We start from the raw sequence: 19,186 nt of genomic DNA on the forward strand, positions 1-19,186 counted from the left end.
AAATGTAGTTTAAGGTGGTACCCAACACTCTCACTAAAATTTCTTTGCCTCGTTTAATTTTCATAAAATTTTGTCAAAGTATTTAGTATTTACTTTGACCCTTTAACAAAAATATAAAAATTTCAAAAATTTTGAACCAACCGTTTTGTCAGAAAAAATACACTGGTTATATATCAGTTTGACAAACACCAATTTTGATCATTGAGAAGCTTAATATTCCCTTTACAATGCAACGTTATTAAAACGTTAAGGGCTATTCCAGTAAAATTTACCTAGGAGGGGCGGAACGCCGACGATATTTTTTTCCATAGGTGGGGGGTTATCAACATAATTGTATTCTGGAGGGTGGTGGTCCCGATTTAAATTCATTTCTGTTGGTGGGGGGTTTCTGAATGATAGGTTAAACATATTGTTCCCCCTGTTATGAAGGAAGATTCTCCTGAAAAGGTCATCCGACTGCAAATAAAGTTGGCAGACCACTAATTTTAAGCGTCCGTTTGTGTTCTTGTCAAACCAGTGATCGGGAAGGACGTGCCCCTGCGCCTATAGCGCATATTGACAAGAAATGGCGCATACAGTGACAAATGTAAGCGCCCATGTGGCGCACGATACTTTTCACTTCGTTTCGAAACGTTTAGATATCCAAATGAATTTCCGATCGTGTTCCATGCCGCCATGTGTGTGTACACAACTGTGTAATGTTCCTCCAATAATAGGAGCACCTATATATTTTTGGGACGTCTCGGATGTTTACCTATGATAATAGAACTATGCGATTTCACATCTCGGGTGTTTTCCTATTGTAATAATAAAACCATGCGGTCTAACTGATAACCCGAAAAACGTAATTAACCATCATTCATGATATATATTTTTTTTATAAACAACTTTAAATTTGTTAAATTTGGCTAGTACAGACGAGATTTAGCCCTTATAATAATCTCATTTAGTTTAGCTTGCTATTATTTGGATTGAAGAACCCCAAAGACTTTTTAGGAATATAGTTTTTGTCTCCATAAAAGACGCTTAACTGTCCTTGTCATTTTTTGGTCTTTGGCTCATTTTGACATTTTGTAAACATGACTTCTTCAGCGATTTGTTGTTTTGTTCTATGAATTAATGGTACTCTATACTGTTATTCTTGTCACCGTGATGAAGATATAATGATACAAGAAGTGCAGAGGAATTGCCTGAAATGTCCTCTGATACGGAACGTCTGGAATAAGTATGGTATCGACGAAGACCCAAATTTAATGTAAAAAAAAACCAACATGAACATGAACAAGGCAACAGTACCAGTTTAAACATTGTAAATAAAGGTTAACTTAAATATTGTTGCGGTTGAAAGAAGTTATTGTATATTCATTGAAATTGAAATGGCAGAATTTGCTGTACTTAAATCTCTTTCCTTGCAAAGAATATGTCCTTAATAAGGTGGACTGGCCAATTCTTTGCAATTTTTGTCCCAAATAATATTTTATTGCATACAGTTTATAACAACTTCAAGTACCCTCTCCCTTGTATACCGTCTCCCCACAAAAAAATATGTGTGGGTGACATCCAAACTATGCGGTCCATAAAAAAATATTTATATTTGGCACAGACAATTAGATTTTTATTGCGCATGTTGCTTTTTATTGAAGGAAAAAAATGGCCTAATTTTTGCGGAAAAATATGGCCTTGTTACACAGGAGAGTATATCATCTTCCTCAACATTTAAAATTGAGAATGGAAATGGGGAATGTGTCAAAGAGACAACAACCCGCCCAAATCAAAAACAACAGCAGAGGGTCACCAACAGGTCTTCAATGTAGCGAGAAATTCCCGCACCCGGAGGCGTCCTTCAGCTGGCCCCTAAACAAATATATACTAGTCCAGTGATAATGAACGCCATACTAATTTCCAAATTGTACACAAGAAACTAAAATTAAAATAATACAAGACTAACAAAGGCCAGAGGCTCCTGACTTGGGACAGGCGCAAAAATGCGGCGGGGTTAAACATGTTTGTGAGATCTCAACCCTCCCCCTATACCTCTAACCAATGTAGTAAAGTAAACGCATAACAATACGCACATTAAAATTCAGTTCAAGAGAAATCCGAGTCTGATGTCAGAAGATGTAACCAGAGAAAATAAACAAAATGACAATAATACATAAATAGACTACTAGCAGTTAACTGACATGCCAGCTCCAGACTTCAACTAAACTGACTGAAAGATTATGTCTTCATCATATGAATACCAGGCACAATCCTTCCCGTTAGGGGTTTAGTATCATACCATCATAACATATATGAGAAGAACATAACCCGTGTCATGCCAACAACTGTTTTTAGAATAAATGTGTTTAGTTCCGATGCAAAGACCTTATCAATGACTCAATATTAACGCCAAAATATGCAATCTTTAATGACTTGACAACAGTATCGTAATTATATCCCTTCTTAATAAGTCTATTCAAAGGTTTTGTAAGTTTCTGAGGTGAATACTGACACCTTTGTGCTTTATAAAGAATATTACCATAAAAAATTGGATGTGAAATACCTGAACGTATTAAAAGTCTGCATGTTGAGCTATATTTACGAATAATGTCTTTATACCGATGATAAAATTTAGTAAATGTTTTGACTAGTTTGTGATATCGAAAACCCTGGTGTAATAATTTTTCAGTAATACATAAATTTCTCTCGTTAAAATCTAAAACATTGTTACATACACGAGCGAATCGTACAAGTTGAGATATATAAACACCGTAAGATGGTGACAAGGGAACGTTTGCCTATTGAAAAACAAGAGTGCACACACTGAAATGTCTCGCCTTCTTTGCTAATCATTGATATTATGTTGATAGTCCTAAGTATAAAGCTTTATTACAACTGTCACATAATCTTAACATTAACCAAGATAGCTAAACACAGACCAATGAACCATGAAAATGAGGTCAAGGTCAGATGAACCATGCCAGGCAGACATGTACAGCTTACAATGCTTCCATACAACAAATATAGTTGACCTATTACTTATAGTTTAACAAAAATAGACCAAAACACAAAAACTTAACACTGTGCAATGAACTGTGAAATTGAGGTCATGGTCAAATAAAACCTGCGGGACTGACATATAGATCATAAAATATTTCCATACACCAAATATAGTTGACCTTTGGCATCTAACATTAGATTAAAAGACCAAAACTCAAAAACTTAACTTTGACCACTGAACCATGAAAATGAGGTCAAGGTCAGATGACACCTGCCAGTTGGACATGTACACCTTACAGTCCTTCCATACACCGAATATACTAGCCCTATTGCTTATAGTATCTGAGATATGGACTTGACCACCAAAACTTAACCTTGTTCACTGATCCATGAAATGAGGTCGAGGTCAAGTGAAAACTGTCTGACCGTCATGAGGACCTTGCAAGGTACGCACATACCAAATACAGTTATCCTATTACTTATAATAAGAGAGAATTCAACATTACAAAAAATCTGAACTTTTTTTTCAAGTGGTCACTGAACCATGAAAATGAGGTCAAGGACATTGGAAATGTGACTGACGGAAACTTCGTAACATGAGGCATCTATATACAAAGTATGAAGCATCCAGGTCTTCCACATTCTAAAATATAAAGCTTTTAAGAAGTTAGCTAACGCCGCCGCCGTAGCCGCCGCCGGATCACTATCCCTATGTCGAGCTTTCTGCAACAAAAGTTGCAGGCTCGACAAAAATGTATATAAGAAATACAAAAAATAAAAAAAGAATTACATTGTGCCTACCAAAAATATTTTATGGCTCAAACTAAACTCTGAAACATCAAATGGTTGGTGCCAACCAGTTTCCCCACCTGAAGAATATGTCGTACCTGAAAATGTTATTGACAGTTTTAAAAATAAAATGGGCCATAATTAAAATCGCACCCCACTTTTTCGGTCACTGTGAGCTATTGCCGTCATGTTGCATCTGTCGTCTGCTGCTCCATAACATTGTTATATGTTTCATTTTATATTTTAATAGCAACATAGCTAGTATAAAAAAGAAGATGTGGTATGATTGCCATTGAGACCAGAGGCGGATTTAGGGGGGGCCAGGGCCCCCCCCCCCCTTTTTGGATGCACTGAAATAGAGAAACCAACAAATTTTACATTTATTTGACAGGATGCAACATTTTTGTATACTTTAAAAAACTAGCTAACTTTTATTTTTTTTCTCTAGGTAGGGGGTCTTGGAAGAAAATACATGTTCTAGGTGGGGGTGTATTTTTTTAATCTTTTCCATAGGTGGGGGGTCAAAAAATAAGTGGCGTTCCACCCCCTTTGGATAATTTTTACTGGAATAGCCCTAAGCTGACTTTACAGAGTTATCTCCCTGTAGTGTTAGGTACCACCTTAATGATATTGAGTTTTATTCTGGTATGTTTTAGTTGCTCATTAGTTATTAAATGATATAAAGGGTTCAAAACTATTTGATATTATAGAATTTTGTTTTATGAATCAAAATATAAAAAAAATAAATAATTCTATTCCTAGTAAATAATGCTAAAGTAAACAACAACCATATTTTTTTCTCCATCGTTGACATGTTAGAAAAGGACATGGGAGCAATAAAATCAGATGAATCTTTCAAAGTTCAGCATTATACATCAAAAATTCAATTGTTTAGAGAGAAAAAAATTTGTAAAACGTAAAAACGTATGACATTTCTCAACAGAGTTTAATCAAAGTGCATGTAATAAGTCATTTAGTATTATAAATATGATTAATAATCTTAATTTCATTTTTATGTTATTTGTTTTTTAAATTGCAGGTCAAATTTCTTCATTCAACATAGGTGTAGGAACGCCTTCTCCAGTACAAATTCAGTAAGTACAGTAAAGCCTGTAAAGAGAAGATCATATGATGTAAATGTCATACAGGAGGTTCAGTCAGTTTGAAAAAAAAAATACATTTTTAGACAAACAATTAAACCAACTGATAAAGAGGAGATTTGTTATAAAAAGACACAGTATCATAATCAAATCATAATCCCTCATGTTTTTGGTCAACATCTGGTCTTTAAAATATTGGGCAGAAGTTGAATTTTTTTTATTTTACAAACATTTCATTCTTCTTTCAGTGATATGACCAAATTTTTCACATACTACAGAAATCCTAGAAATTCTGATAATTTTATAACCACCTGTTTCAGCAGCAGTAACATTTGTACATCTTGGATGTCTGTAATATTTAATTTAAAAAAAATGATATTGAGTTGATCTATGCTTTCTTCATACCTCTGAAATAAATGTTTTAAAATGTAAATAAATATTTCTAGATATTCAGTTAGCAAGAGCAGTACAGGTTTTACTGTTGACCTGACCTTGAAAATCTGCTTCCCTGATAGTGATGTGTCTTACTGTGTGCCAAGCACAGATGGGATACCTTTAGTAAGAAACCAGTTTTTCCCGTTTTGCTTGAAGAATGACACAGATTTGAAGAGTAAGTTTAGCATTGGTAAATCTGATAGAAATGCTAACTGTAAATTCAGAAATTATTGCATTGTTTAATAAAGGACAAAGGGGACTTTGACAAAATATTCTATGTTCTGTCACTGTGGTTTATGTGAGCTGGAACCCAAGAAATATATAGTTTAATTATATATTATTTAAAACAGTTAATAGGAAGTTGCAAGTTTGGCAAGCTGTAAAATGAACATTCACAAACAAATAAGGAAACAATATTATTTTTTGGGTGATTCTATGGCACTGATTTCCGATTTGAGCTTACTTTTAGAATAAAGAGCTTTACTCAATTAATGTTGTCATTCTGATCAATGTATACATTTATTTTTATACAATTGAGAATGGAAATGGAGAACGTGTCAAAGAGACAACAACCCGACCATAGAACAGACAACTACAGAAGGTCACCAACAGGTCTTCAATGCAGTGAGAAATTCCAGCACCCTGAGGGGTCCTTCAGCTGGCCCCTAAACCAATACATATACTAGTTCAGTGATAATGAACACCATACTAAATTCCGAATTGTACACAAGAAACTAAAACTAAAAATAATACAAGACTAACAAAGGCCAGAGGCTCCGCGATCAATCCTGACTTGGGACAGGCGCAAAAATGCGGCGGGTTAAACATGTTTATAAGATCTCAACCCTCCCCTATACCTCTAACTAATGTAGAAAAGTAAACGCATAACAATAAGCACATATAGTTTTTTTTTTTTCATAAAAAGAAAAAATTGTTAGCAACTGCTAATGCGTTTTTTAATTATGTAATGGTTAATTTTTCAGATTTTTCCCTGACTGCCTGGGTGAAGGAAAGAGGACTAGACATAAATGATCTATCTGGATCAGCAATACAATTCTTACTGGAAGAACTTGGAATAGCTGAACATTTCACAGGAGATAACTGTGACTACACAAGGAGTCCTTACATGCCAAGTATATTGGGCTGGAAAAATGGTTTGTATTTTAGTGATCATGTCTGAATTAAATATAAAAATGGGCAGATGGAAAACATCATGGAAAGATATTAAAAGTGAATCTCTTACAAAACTTTGCTCGACTTTTCATTTTAGACTGAAGAATGAAAATTTAATTGAAGACCTCTGCAGTATGATTTGAAAATTCTTTAAATAACATGAGAATCATTATATTTTGTTTATTTTACCAAATTCTAATTTTTAGTTATTTTTGATGATTTTTCAAGTTGATTTACTACTTTATTTTTACTTAATAATTGTTTCGTTAGTTGGAGACTCACGGGGGGGGGGGGTCTCTTCCTATATAAAGGTATATACATATGTGCCGCTGGAATGGGTCCCTTTTTTGATCCGTCAAATATATCAATGGGGTGCAATTTTACCGAGGAAATATATCAATAGGTAGTAATTGACCGATTGTGATATATCAATGGGTCATAAATTTCAGTTTGTTGTGCAACGATCTTCACTGAATTTCCCAAACTCTTTGTCATTAAAATTTCCACATCTGCTGAAACTTATTTACACAAGTTTTGATATTGATTAAATTTAATTACACTGTCACAATTAATAATCTTCAGTAAATTACCCAGTAGATATCGAACCTTTTGCACTAGTTGCGTCACGTGAGTTGCGTAACACATCGAAGGTCAAAGTACGGCCTTCAACACGGAACTTCTATTACTGTTTGTTAAATTAAATTTTTCAAAAAATTGTGCAGAATTTGCTTAACTTTTCAACTGATTGCTCATAGAGCAAAAAAAATGCATTAAATACAGGTTTATTTCCTCAAAACTGCGTGTTTTTGGCTCATAATTATAACCAGCTGTGAAGTCATATTGTTTGTGCTATTGCACCTTCAAAACAGTGTTTTTACTTGTTATTGTTTGAAAAGTTCAATGTTTCATATAAATTAAAGTGAAAGTGTTTTTGATGTATAATAAGATTGTAAATGCATATAGGTACTATTTGAGCTGATAAATATATGAATGGGTTATGATTTCGCTGTGAATTATATGTTTAGGTAGGGATTTCACAATTATTCAATATATGAATGGGGGGTGTTTTTAAAATCCCAGCTGCACACCTGTACCCAAAATCCCATGTTGAGACCCCCCCGTGTGGAGACTTGACCTAATTATTGACCTTCTTTATTATTTTTTTCAGAATGTCCATTATGTGTGTTTATGCTGCCAGACATTATAGAAAAACCAGGTCGCTTTCACTTCTTGGAGAGTTGACCTAATAATTGACCTAATTATGTTTTTCAGAATGTCCATTAAGTGTGTTTATGCTGCCAGACATTATAGAAAAACCAGGTCGCCTCCACTTTTTGGAGAGTTGACCTAATTATTGACCTAAGTATGTTTTTCAGAATGTTCATTAAGTGTGTTTATGCTATCAGACATTATAGATAAACCGGGTCAATGTCATTTCCTGGAGAGTTGACCTACATATTGCCCTACGTTATTTTTTTTCAGAATGTCCATTAAGTGTGTTTATGCTGCCAGACCAATCGGCTCGCTGTCACTTTCTTGAAAGTTGACCTAATTATTGATCTTATCATTTATTTCAGAATGTCCATTAAGTGTGTTTATGCTGCCTGACATCATAGACAAACCAGGTCGATGTCACTTCTTAGACAGTTGTTCCACCATTGAATGCTGTACTGATGTACCTTACCTTGGACTGACCTTACATACAGTATTTACTATTGACCCATGTGGATATGAAGTCAATGTGGCTATAAATAGTCTTCAGGAGTCTAGGTCCCTGTTTGTTATTGAGAGAGGTTAGTCTTGTTTTGATGTTTTGATGCCTGCAATGCTTACATTGTAAACAAAGTTATCTTGTATGCTCTCCACACTAAAGAAAAATAACTCAAAAATAATAAAAATATAGTATGGTTTCCAATGAGACAACCTTCCTCCAGAATTCAAATGATGTTCAACTATTTATACGTTTCTAAAGGAATGTATGCAGACTGCAAAACAACAATGTTAAATATTCACGAAAATGCAAGATTTCCTCTATCCACCAAAGTTGGTACTTACAATAATAACTGAATCCACAGTATCTAGTATATCATCATTATTATTCAAACAGAAATGATGATTAAGTTTTAAGAAGGAAAAAATTATTGTAACTATAGCGCAACTTAAGGAAAAAGTTTTGTTAATTTTTATGCCCCACCTATGATAGTAGAGGGGTATTATGCTTTCTGGTCTGTGCGTCCATCCGTCTGTTAGTCCGTCCGTCTGTTTGTCTGTTCTTCAATCTGTTCGTCTGTCCGTCCGTTCATCTTGCTTCAGGTTAAAGATTTTGGACAAGGTAGTTTTTGATGAAGTTGAAGTCCAAACAACTTGAAACTTAGTGCACATGTTCCCTATGATATGATCTTTCTAATTTAAATGCCAAATTAAAGTTTTGACCCCAATTTCACTGTCCAATGAACATGGAAAATGATAGTGTGAGTCGGGCATCCGTGTACTATGGACACATTCTTGTTGATTTCTTTTTCAGGAAAAACCTACAGATTAATCATGGCAAATGGAGTGATTCAGTTAGAGTAAGTCGCCTAGAAAGATTTGAAAAAAAATTAGAAAAATATTTGGGTGTATAATAGACATTTTCCACTTCCAGAAAATAAATTTATAAATAATATTAAGGCGACGTTTTATGCATTCAAATCAAAGCAATTTAAAGACCTAAAGGCAAATATTCAAAGTTGGTTCACAGTTAATACCCCAAATAATGTTGGCGAATGTGAGAAAATCTATAAAAGATTGTTTTGTTTACTTATTCATACTTATTTTTTTCTCACTTAAAATTTCTTCTTTGAAAACAGGTATAGCCTAAAAACACCAGCTAATGAGAAAATCTACATTGTTGATATGACCTTGAAAATTTGTTTGGAGGCCAACAGTACCTGCTCAGTAGAGATGATAATATTTGATAACACAGAACTCCCTCAGATGATATGTACCAGTATGAATCTGTCAGGTAAGAGCTGTTTATGGCCTTTAGTAGTGATTCTGATTATATATATTCAAAAGAGGATGTGGTATGATTGCCAATGAGACAACTCTACTCCAGAGATGGATTTGTGAAATCTATATAATATTTGATTAAAACTAGTTACTGCATCAAAAGAGGAAGCTATATTTGCTTGAATCTTTAAGTTTAGTTCCTCAGTTAGGGTTTTGTTAATGTTGATCATTGGTAGGATCAAACCAAAGACAGGAGAATAAGTAATTACTACATTGAAGACCTGTTGGTGACCCTCTGCTGTTGTTTTTTATTTGGTTGGGTTGTTGTCTCTTTGACACATTCCCCATTTCCATTCTCAATTTTATACTGTACTTCACTGAGCATGCAACATTTAGGAGAAAGAGTCAGGTTAAAGGGGAAAAAAATGTGTCTGGGCATTGGAATGTATTTGTTGGACATGGTCTCATCCAGATATGCAAGTAATACATGTCATTGGACATTACACAACCTATCCCTCCATAGGAATAGCTATTCTAAGAGGTTGTCACACTGAATGTATGATAAATTACCTTTTGATTTGACTTTGTCTGAAAGCATGCTAAAAGAGTAAAATTACAAAAATACTGAAATCCAAGGAAATCCACATCAAAGGAATTGATAAGGTCATAATACTGACTTGGTACAGGCATTTTTTTATGAAGAAAATGGATGATTGAACTTGGTTTTATAGCCAGCTAAGCCTCTCACTTTTATGAACAATTTTATAAGCCATTGTGTGCATATACATACCTGCCAACTTTCACGATTTAGGCGTGTATTACACGATTTTGACCCTTTGTCACGATTGCACGATCGTGATCGTGAAAAACCCTCTAAAACACGATTTTGTGAAAATCTACACGAAAAATATGATGGTTCCCGATTTTGAACTGTGTCTAAGGAAGACATTCGTGTTCAGCCAATCAAATTCTATGTTTCTCATGATCAAATTAATCAGCCAATCAAAAACGTTTTTTCTCAAGATAATTCTAACATCCTAGATTTTGAACTTGTGTTGAATTTCTCCGTTTTTTAAAATCGTGAACATGGCAAATGGTTTTTCACCTGCAAGGAGGATCTTACACAGAATGAGATTGAAAGCTTGGCTGATTGACAAACTTCAATGATGCAGTACTACCATAAAGATAATAAATAGTAGTTTATTCACTAATTTATTGATATTACACTTGCTGTAACAAATGTTATTTATGTATTTAATTAAAATACCAAATCATTTAATGTACTATTCTTTATTTTTCACATGGACAAAACAAAAAAACCCACATGAGGAATCCCTTAAATGAGGGACTTCCCTTAGTCAAGGGGTCATTTTACTTCTGTGAAAAATAAAAATGAAAAATGTAGATTTTTATTTAACTTAAATAGTTAAAAATGGGAAATTCTGACATTATATTTAGAACTACTTTTCTAAATGTAGGGTCTAATTATTTTGAAAAATAAAGAAGATATACATGATATATTAGGCCAAGAACATACCAAAATTCTTGGACATGTGTTGACCATATTATACCAGATAGATCATAAGATGTATAATTCTTTGGGAAAAGTTTCTTCAAATAATATGAATATGTGCTAATTTTTACTGAAACAGTGGTTTTTAATGTCCTTACATTGAGGGGATACCCCTAGGTGTTGTTCCCACCTGATAAAGGTCTTTCTTTGTGCATAATTTTCAATTGGAAAAGTCAACAATTATTTAATATCCTTACACATGAAATTAATTCCTGGTCTTGCAGCTACATGTTCATCTTTTCTACTGATATATAATAACTAGAATCATGCAAATAAACTTAAGAAAAAGGCATGTAAGCTCATCTTACAAATATGACACTTTTTCTTGACCACAAAACAGCACACGCAAAAAAGTCGTCGCAAAGAATTGTAACCTTTGAAATTGTTGTCGCGCACTAAAACCCCCATGGGCACTTTCAAAACTTGGCAGGTATGCATATACATGGCTACAAGTTGGATTTGAATGTTAGCTTTTTATTGCAGGTTTCTCCCTTACTGCCTGGGGTGATGCATTGGACAAAGTAACTTCTGTGGCCACACTTCCAACTGACCTGGCAGGATTGTTGATGCAACAGATTGGTCTAGACACACGCCTGATTGACCCTGCTTGTGAACGTAGCAATGCTGTATATTCTCCTTCAACTGATGGGTGGAAAAATGGTATGTTATGTCTAAAAAGAAGAAAAACACTGCAAAATGTATTTTATTTATGAACATGATGAAGTGTATCTTAACTTTACTTGACTAAATATGTTGATATTGTGTTTTTGACATAGTTTTTTCACTGCTTTTAAAGATTTTTAATTTCTTTTTAGCTCACCTGACCTGAAAGGTCAAGTGAGCTTTTCTCATCACTTGGCGTCCGTCGTCCGTCGTCTATAAACTTTTACAAAAATCTTCTCCTCTGAAACTACTGGGCCAAATTTAACCAAACTTGGCCACAATCATCATTGGGGTATCTTGTTTAAAAAATGTGTGGCGTGACCCTGCCAAGCAACCAAGATGGCCGCCATGGCTAAAAATAGAACATAGGCGTAAAATGTAGATTTTGGCTTATAACTCTAAAACCAAAGCATTTAGAGCAAATCTGACATGGGGGTAAAATTGTCTATTAGGTCAAGATCTATCTGCTCGTAAATTTTCAGACAAATCGGACAACCCGTTGTTGGGTTGCTGCCCCTGAATGGGTAATTTTAAGGAAATTTTGCTGTTTTTGGTTATTATCTTGAATATTATTATAGATAGAGATAAACTGTAAACAGCAATAATGCTCAGCAAAGAAATATTTACAAATAAGTCAACATGACCGAAATGGTCAGTTGACCCCTTTAGGAGTTATTGCCCTTTATAGTCAATTTTTAACAATTTTCATAAAATTTGTAAATTTTTACAAACATTTTCCACTGAAACTACTGGGCCAAATTAATCCAAACTTGGCAACAATCATCTTTGGGGTATCTAGTTTAAAAATTGTGTCCGGTGACCAAGCCATCCAACCAAGATGGCTGCCACAGCTAAAAACTTACAATAATGTTCAGCAAAGTAAGATTTACAAATAAGTCAACATGACTGAAATGGTCAATTGACCCCATAAGGAGTTATTGTCCTTTATAGTAAATTTTTAACAATTTTCATAAAATTTGTAAATTTTTACAAACATTTTCCACTGAAACTACTGGGTCAAGTTCATTATAGATAGAGATAACTGTAAGCAGCAAGAATGTTCTGTAAAGTAAGATGTACAAACACATCACCATCACCAAAACACAATTTTGTCATGAATCCATCTGCTTCCTTAGTTAAATATTCACATAGACTAAGGTGAGCGACACAGGCTCTATAGAGGCTATAGTTCTAACTTGAGTTTGCCTCAACCAAATGTTATGAAATTTATACACCATGCTCATTACCACAAAACACATTAAGTTCCTATTTGGGTGGCGTTATTTTTACTGCTCTCTAGTTATGCCCCTTTATAATGTTATTATGCAAGCGTCATTTTTATATAATGTGCAAAATGCATTATACTTAATTATTTAAGTATCTCTAATAGAATGTTTACCAATGTTTATCATTTAACTATACATCTGTGTTATCTTTCAGAATTTTCCACTTTTCTGGTGTTGAGATGCAGTTGGCTTGGTTTATTAGTTTGACTGTTTTATTTACTTCTAACTGTTTTCTCTACTTTTGTTTGCTTGCAACTAAACATTGTCTGTTTTGTCTTTCAGATTGTCCCACATCTGTTGCTGATCCTACCGGACTAACAGGTGATGGGACACATGCATCTTGTTCTATATCTAGTTCCTGCTCCGCAGTAGATTGTTGTTATGACTTTACTTATCTTGGGAGGACATTACACTTCTATGTTAATATAGATACCTGTAACTATGTCATCAGAGGAGCCATTGAAAAACTGACGTTTGAGTATCATTTCTTCACTTATAATTGGGGTAAGATAATATAATGGCAAGCTCATGAGGCCTATATATTTATAGATGATACATTTTTTATGCCTCCCTTACGATAGTAGGGGGCATTTTGTTTTCTGGTCTTATCTTTGTTCGTCTGTCTGTCCCTTTTCAGATTAAAGTTTTTGGTTAAAGTAGTTTTTGATGAAGTGGAAGTCCAATCAACTTCAAACTTGGTACACATGTTTCTTATGTATGATATGATCTTTCTAATTTTAATGCCAAATTAGAGATTTTCCCCTATTTTCACGGTCTATTGAACATAGAAAATGAAAGTGCAGATTGGGCATCCGTGTACTAGGGACGCATTCTTGTTAGTATGTGAATCTACAAGGATGAGTTACAGATTGAGATTACATTTGTTTCTGCTCCACTGATTTGTACTGAAATAACTGGTTTTGTACTCAGAAAATTTGGGTTTAATATGATGATTAAAACTGCACTACACAAAATGTATGTTAATTGTTTCAACCAGTTATATACAAAAACTGGAATACCCAGATAAGGATTGTTGATTATCACAATGATATAGTAGGTTGGATTCACAGATAACTGGGAAAAAACACTTTCTCCAATATAGAAATTTCATTTTCTGTTAGTATTTAATTTAAAATATTTAAAATAAAATATTTAAAGTTGAAAAAAAAAAAAAAAAAAGGTATTTAATTGGTTTTGCTTAAATATGAGTGGTGGTTAATCAAAAACTGTTGTTTATATTTATATACAATGATAAAGTTATTTTACTAATCACACAACTTAAAGAACAAATTTTAAGAAGATGATTTGTTTCATTCTAAATCTGTTTTACAGGGGAGGTAACTGATGTACGACTTCAGGAGCTTATCAGAATGAAGTAAGTTTTATGATTTAGCTGTAAAATCATATTCACTTATGTGTCCATATAGATTACATACTAAACAACAGTTAAGTATGCAGAAATAATGTTACATTGATAAGATTTTTTCATAATCAGAAAACTATTTTATATTTTAACTTTCCTTTGACCTGCATTCAAAAAAATTGATGGTCAGGTATGTATATACTTGATTGTTCATGGTTATCATAATTAATATGTATCAATTTTGAATAACTAAGAGATTAATACTATTCCAAATTGTGCTCTATTACATTGAACTTATAAGCTTATGTAACTCTACCTGAAGCAAACTGTTTATTCTGAACAATAGCGATAACTAATAGCAAATGTTTGATTAAAAAACCCCTGACAAACTGGTACTGCAAGAAAAGAAGTTTTTATTTTTTACTTTTTTCCAGGTTCAAGATTGAGCAGTTAAACAGCCAGAAGAAATACTTGATAGACTTGGAATTTAACATCTGTCTGGAGCCTGGCACATGTGGTATTTCATTTAATGTGCTGAAAGACCATTTATTTCCACAGATAGATTGTGATTTGGTGATGGATTATCATGTGACAAGTAAGTTAATAATGCATGATGGGAAGGAAGTGTCATTTCCACAGACAATTTGCATACAAGCCTGTGACCAGAATGTATCTTACTGATGCATGCTGGGAATACCTTGACATTGACTTACTGTTAGTCGATTATTGAGGTTGAATTTACTAAAGCTTGCTGTAAAAGTGTAACTTTTTTGGTAGCTATATATGGTATATTGTTTTATCTTCAAGTTGATTAAATTAGCTCTGAACAACTTTATATTCTACCTCACCTAAAATGGTGCAGCATGTATTGTTTATATGGAATATGCAGTCAATAATTAGTAATTATAACGTAGATTTTGAATTCATGATGTTTCTCTTCTACAACGCTTTAAAAGTGTATCTTTCCTATGTATATGTGATTAAATTACTGTTCATTATTTTACAGATTTTTCACTGAACAGCTGGATGATAACAAAAGGTCTGTCAACTATAGAACCACTGACCACAGCCCTGTTAGATGATCTGATGGATGTAATAGGACTAGGTCCATTTCTCAATGATAATGAGTGTGACAGGACTACAGGGGTATATAGCTCAGCAGTGAATGGATGGAATTCAAATGGTAATGTGATTAGTTTTTTTTTAGGGAAACTTGATTCAGGGGGATACTGTCACTAATCAGGAACATATATATTAATGACACTATGTGATTGTAGTCCATTTTATTGTCGTGCCATAGTAAATAAAGATACAATACTGAAACAGATGTGTTTAAAATGGACTCACTATTATCCTAAAAATTTCTAATAATATCAATAAAATGTCATTCAAACTAGTTTTATATTGATGCTAGCGTATCAAACTTGTATTCTGTCACTTCAAGTTTGTTAAAATCGCAAGCAGTTCATCACAGAACTCTGCAGAATGCAAACAAGGTAATAAAAAAATGGCGGCCATTGCCATGATGATTTACAAATTCCCAAACTATTATAAACTTCTCATCAAATAAATCAGACTTATTTTAGTAATTTGATATGACAAGGAATATCCTCTCAATGATAAAACTTGTATTTATTTACGATTATAGAGTTATGTGGTTTATTTATTGAGCAGTTTCAATAGTTTTTCAGTCAGACGTTACCAAAATCCATAAATCTTGGGAAGTCTCGGGGAGTCCGAGATTTTTTCAATTTTAAACTGAATAGCGTATCCCATTAGATATACTGTTTCCAGCACTAATTGAGTTGTTTCACCAATGACAGATTGAAGTATTATTTTCAAAAAGAGTAGCAATTGTTGAAGACAGTATGTTGACCTTTTGATGTTTTTGTTAAAGGTGTGCTGTCTTATTAATACATACCTAAGAGATAATTGAGATGGGTTGCATTTGGACCTTTCAAAATATCATCATTTGAATTATTTTTTTATTGGTATTGTTGATTTTTGGAAAAATGTAAATTGTGCATCAGAAAAGGCCAGAGAATATCTCATAGCATTTTTATCTTTATCTTTAATTGTCTTTATATGTACAAGTAATATGATTTTTAATCAATTTTAGGTTTCTTAGTCCAAATATTCCCATTGTTTACATCATTTTTTTGCACAGATTGTCCAGCGACCTTGACATTACCCACTATCAGTAATACAGTAACCTGTCACATACCAGATTATTGTACTGGGGTCACATGTTGTGTTGAGGCTCCTCTAATTGGCCGATCATTCCTAGTGTCTGCTTTGATAGATGGATGTAACATGAAGCTGAATCTAGGAATAGAAAAAAGAACTGTTACAGTATCTTTGATTGGATATTCATGGGGTGAGTTTTAATACAGTTTCTTTGATTGGATATTCTTGAGGTAGATTGTAATGTTACATTTGAGTCTATTGAAAAAATATAGTAGTAGATTTAAAACACTTATGACACTATAAAAGGTGTATTAGGTCTTCATGCACAAAAAATCCCGCATGGAGTATTGAAAAGTTGGCAGGTATGGTATCAGATTAATTTACATTCTTTGAAGTTATCTGTTTTGTTATAGAAAAGATGCAAATATTTTATACATAAATTTGAGAAGAACCAATCATAGCCCAAGAGCTGTTGGCAACCCTCATTCAAATAAATAAAGGATTAGATACTTTTATCTGTATTCTGATAATATAGTTTCAATGGTAATGTTACTAATTTTTGTATATTTTCAGGGGAAAGAAAGTTGATGACCTTGAAAAATATAGTTAGATTTGAGTAAGTTCATTTAGATTTTATCTGTTCGCACCCAAACTAGTGGAATTTATTCCTTTTTAGCTCACCTGGCCCGAAGGGCCAAGTGAGCTTTTCTCATCACTTGGCGTCCGTCGTCCGTCGTCCGTCGTCCATCGTTAACTTTTACAAAAATCTTCTCCTCTGAAACTACTGGGCTAATTTCAACCAAACTTGGTTACAATCATCATTGGGGTATCTTATTTAAAAATTGTGTTCAGTGACCCCGCCAACCAACCAAGATGGCCGCCATGGCTAAAAATAGAACATGGGGGTAAAATGCAGTTTTTGGCTTATAACTCAAAAACCAAAGCATTTAGAGCAAATCTGACATCGGGTAAAATTGTTTATCAGGTCAAGATCTAACTGCCCTGAAATTTTCAGATGAATTGGACAACCCGTTGTTAGGTTGCTGCCCCTGAATTGGTAATTTTAAGAAAATTTTTGCTGTTTTTTGGTTATTATCTTGAATATTATTATAGATAGAGATAAACTGTAAATAGAAAAAATGTTAAACAAAGTAAGATTTACAAATAAGTCAACAGGTCCAAAATGGTCAGTTGACCCCTTTAGGAGTTATTGCCCTTTATAGTCAATTTTTTAACCATTTTTCGTAAATCTTAGTTATCTTTTACAAAAATCTTCTCCTCTGAAACTACTGGGCCAAATTTAACCAAATATGGCCAAAATCATAATTAGGGTATCTAGTTTAAAAATTGTGTCCGGTGACCCGCACAACCAACCAAGATGGCCGCCATGGCTAAAAATAGAACATAGGGGTAAAATGCAGTTTTTGGCTTATAACTCAAAAACCAAAGCAATTAGAGCAAATTTGACAAGGATTAAAGTTGTTTATTAGGTCAAGATCTAACTGTCCTGAAATTTTCAGATGAATCGGAAAACCCTTTGTTAGGTTGCTGCCCCTGAATTGGTAATTTTAAGGAAATTTTTGCTATTTTTGGTTATTTTCTTGAATATTATTATAGATCGAGATAAACTGTAGATAGAAAAAATGTTTAGCAAAGTAAGATTTACAAATAAGTCAACAGGTCCAAAATGGTCAGTTGACCCTTTTAGGAGTTATTGTCCTTTATAGTCAATTTTTAACCATTTTTTTCGTAAATCTTAGTTATCTTTTACAAAAATCTTCTCCTCTGAAACTACTGGGCCAAATAAAATCAAACTTGGCCACAATCATCATTGGGGTATGTAGTTTAAAAATTGTGTCCAGTGACCCAGCCAACCAACCAAGATGGCCGCCATGGCTAAAAATAGAACAAAGGGGGAAAATGCAGTTTTGGGCTTATAACTTAAAAACCAAAGCATTTAGAGCAAATCTGACAGTGGAAGAAATTGTTAATCAAGTCCAGATCTATCTGCTCTAAAATTTTCAGATGAATTGGACAACTGGTTGTTAGGTTGCTGCCCCTGAATAGGTAATTTGAAGGAAATTTTGCTGTTTTTTGTTATTATCTTGAATACTATTATAGATAGAGATAATCTGTAAACAGCAATAATGTTCAGAAAAGTAAGATTTACAAATAAGTAAACGTGACTGAAATGGTCAATTGACCCCCTAAGGAGTTATTGTCCTTTATAGTCAATTTTTTAAAATTTTCATAAAATTTGTAAATTTTTACTAACATTTTCCACTGAAACTACTTGGCCAAGTTCATTATAGATAAAGATAATTGTAAGCAGCAAGAATGTTCAGTAAAGTAAGATGTACAAACACTTCACCATCACCAAAACACAATTTTTCATGAATCTATCTGCGTCCTTTGTTTAATATTCACATATACCAAGGTGAGCGACACAGGCTCTTTAGAGCCTCTAGTTACATTTCAATTTGAATTTTACTGAAAGTATTATATGCTTTAGTTCTGTAAATGTACATTCAACTTACTCGATTGCTTCAAAACTAAATTGAAATGTAGATATGAACTCAAAGTCATTAGATCTTTTCATAGGCCAACAACATCTCAACAACAAACTAAATACAAAAAGAAACAA

The 19,186-nt window shown here is 33.5% G+C and overlaps 1 protein-coding gene across 1 annotated transcript in view; it reads left to right on the top strand.

Moving 5' to 3' along the window:
• The window catches only part of LOC143057370 (uncharacterized), a 99,152-nt gene that overhangs the window by 57,447 nt on the left and 22,519 nt on the right, over positions 1-19,186 (top strand). The window contains exons 41-53 of the mRNA XM_076230675.1: positions 4,811-4,865; positions 5,318-5,481; positions 6,290-6,460; positions 8,057-8,272; positions 9,004-9,049; positions 9,329-9,483; positions 11,527-11,703; positions 13,275-13,496; positions 14,325-14,367; positions 14,790-14,950; positions 15,362-15,538; positions 16,523-16,732; positions 17,116-17,158. Of these exons, the coding sequence (XP_076086790.1) occupies positions 4,811-4,865; positions 5,318-5,481; positions 6,290-6,460; positions 8,057-8,272; positions 9,004-9,049; positions 9,329-9,483; positions 11,527-11,703; positions 13,275-13,496; positions 14,325-14,367; positions 14,790-14,950; positions 15,362-15,538; positions 16,523-16,732; positions 17,116-17,158 (1,840 nt within the window). The remainder of the gene's footprint in view (positions 1-4,810; positions 4,866-5,317; positions 5,482-6,289; positions 6,461-8,056; positions 8,273-9,003; positions 9,050-9,328; positions 9,484-11,526; positions 11,704-13,274; positions 13,497-14,324; positions 14,368-14,789; positions 14,951-15,361; positions 15,539-16,522; positions 16,733-17,115; positions 17,159-19,186) is intronic.

Source organism: Mytilus galloprovincialis, chromosome 13 (genome assembly GCF_965363235.1).
Source record: "Mytilus galloprovincialis chromosome 13, xbMytGall1.hap1.1, whole genome shotgun sequence".
NCBI lineage: Eukaryota > Metazoa > Mollusca > Bivalvia > Mytilida > Mytilidae > Mytilus > Mytilus galloprovincialis.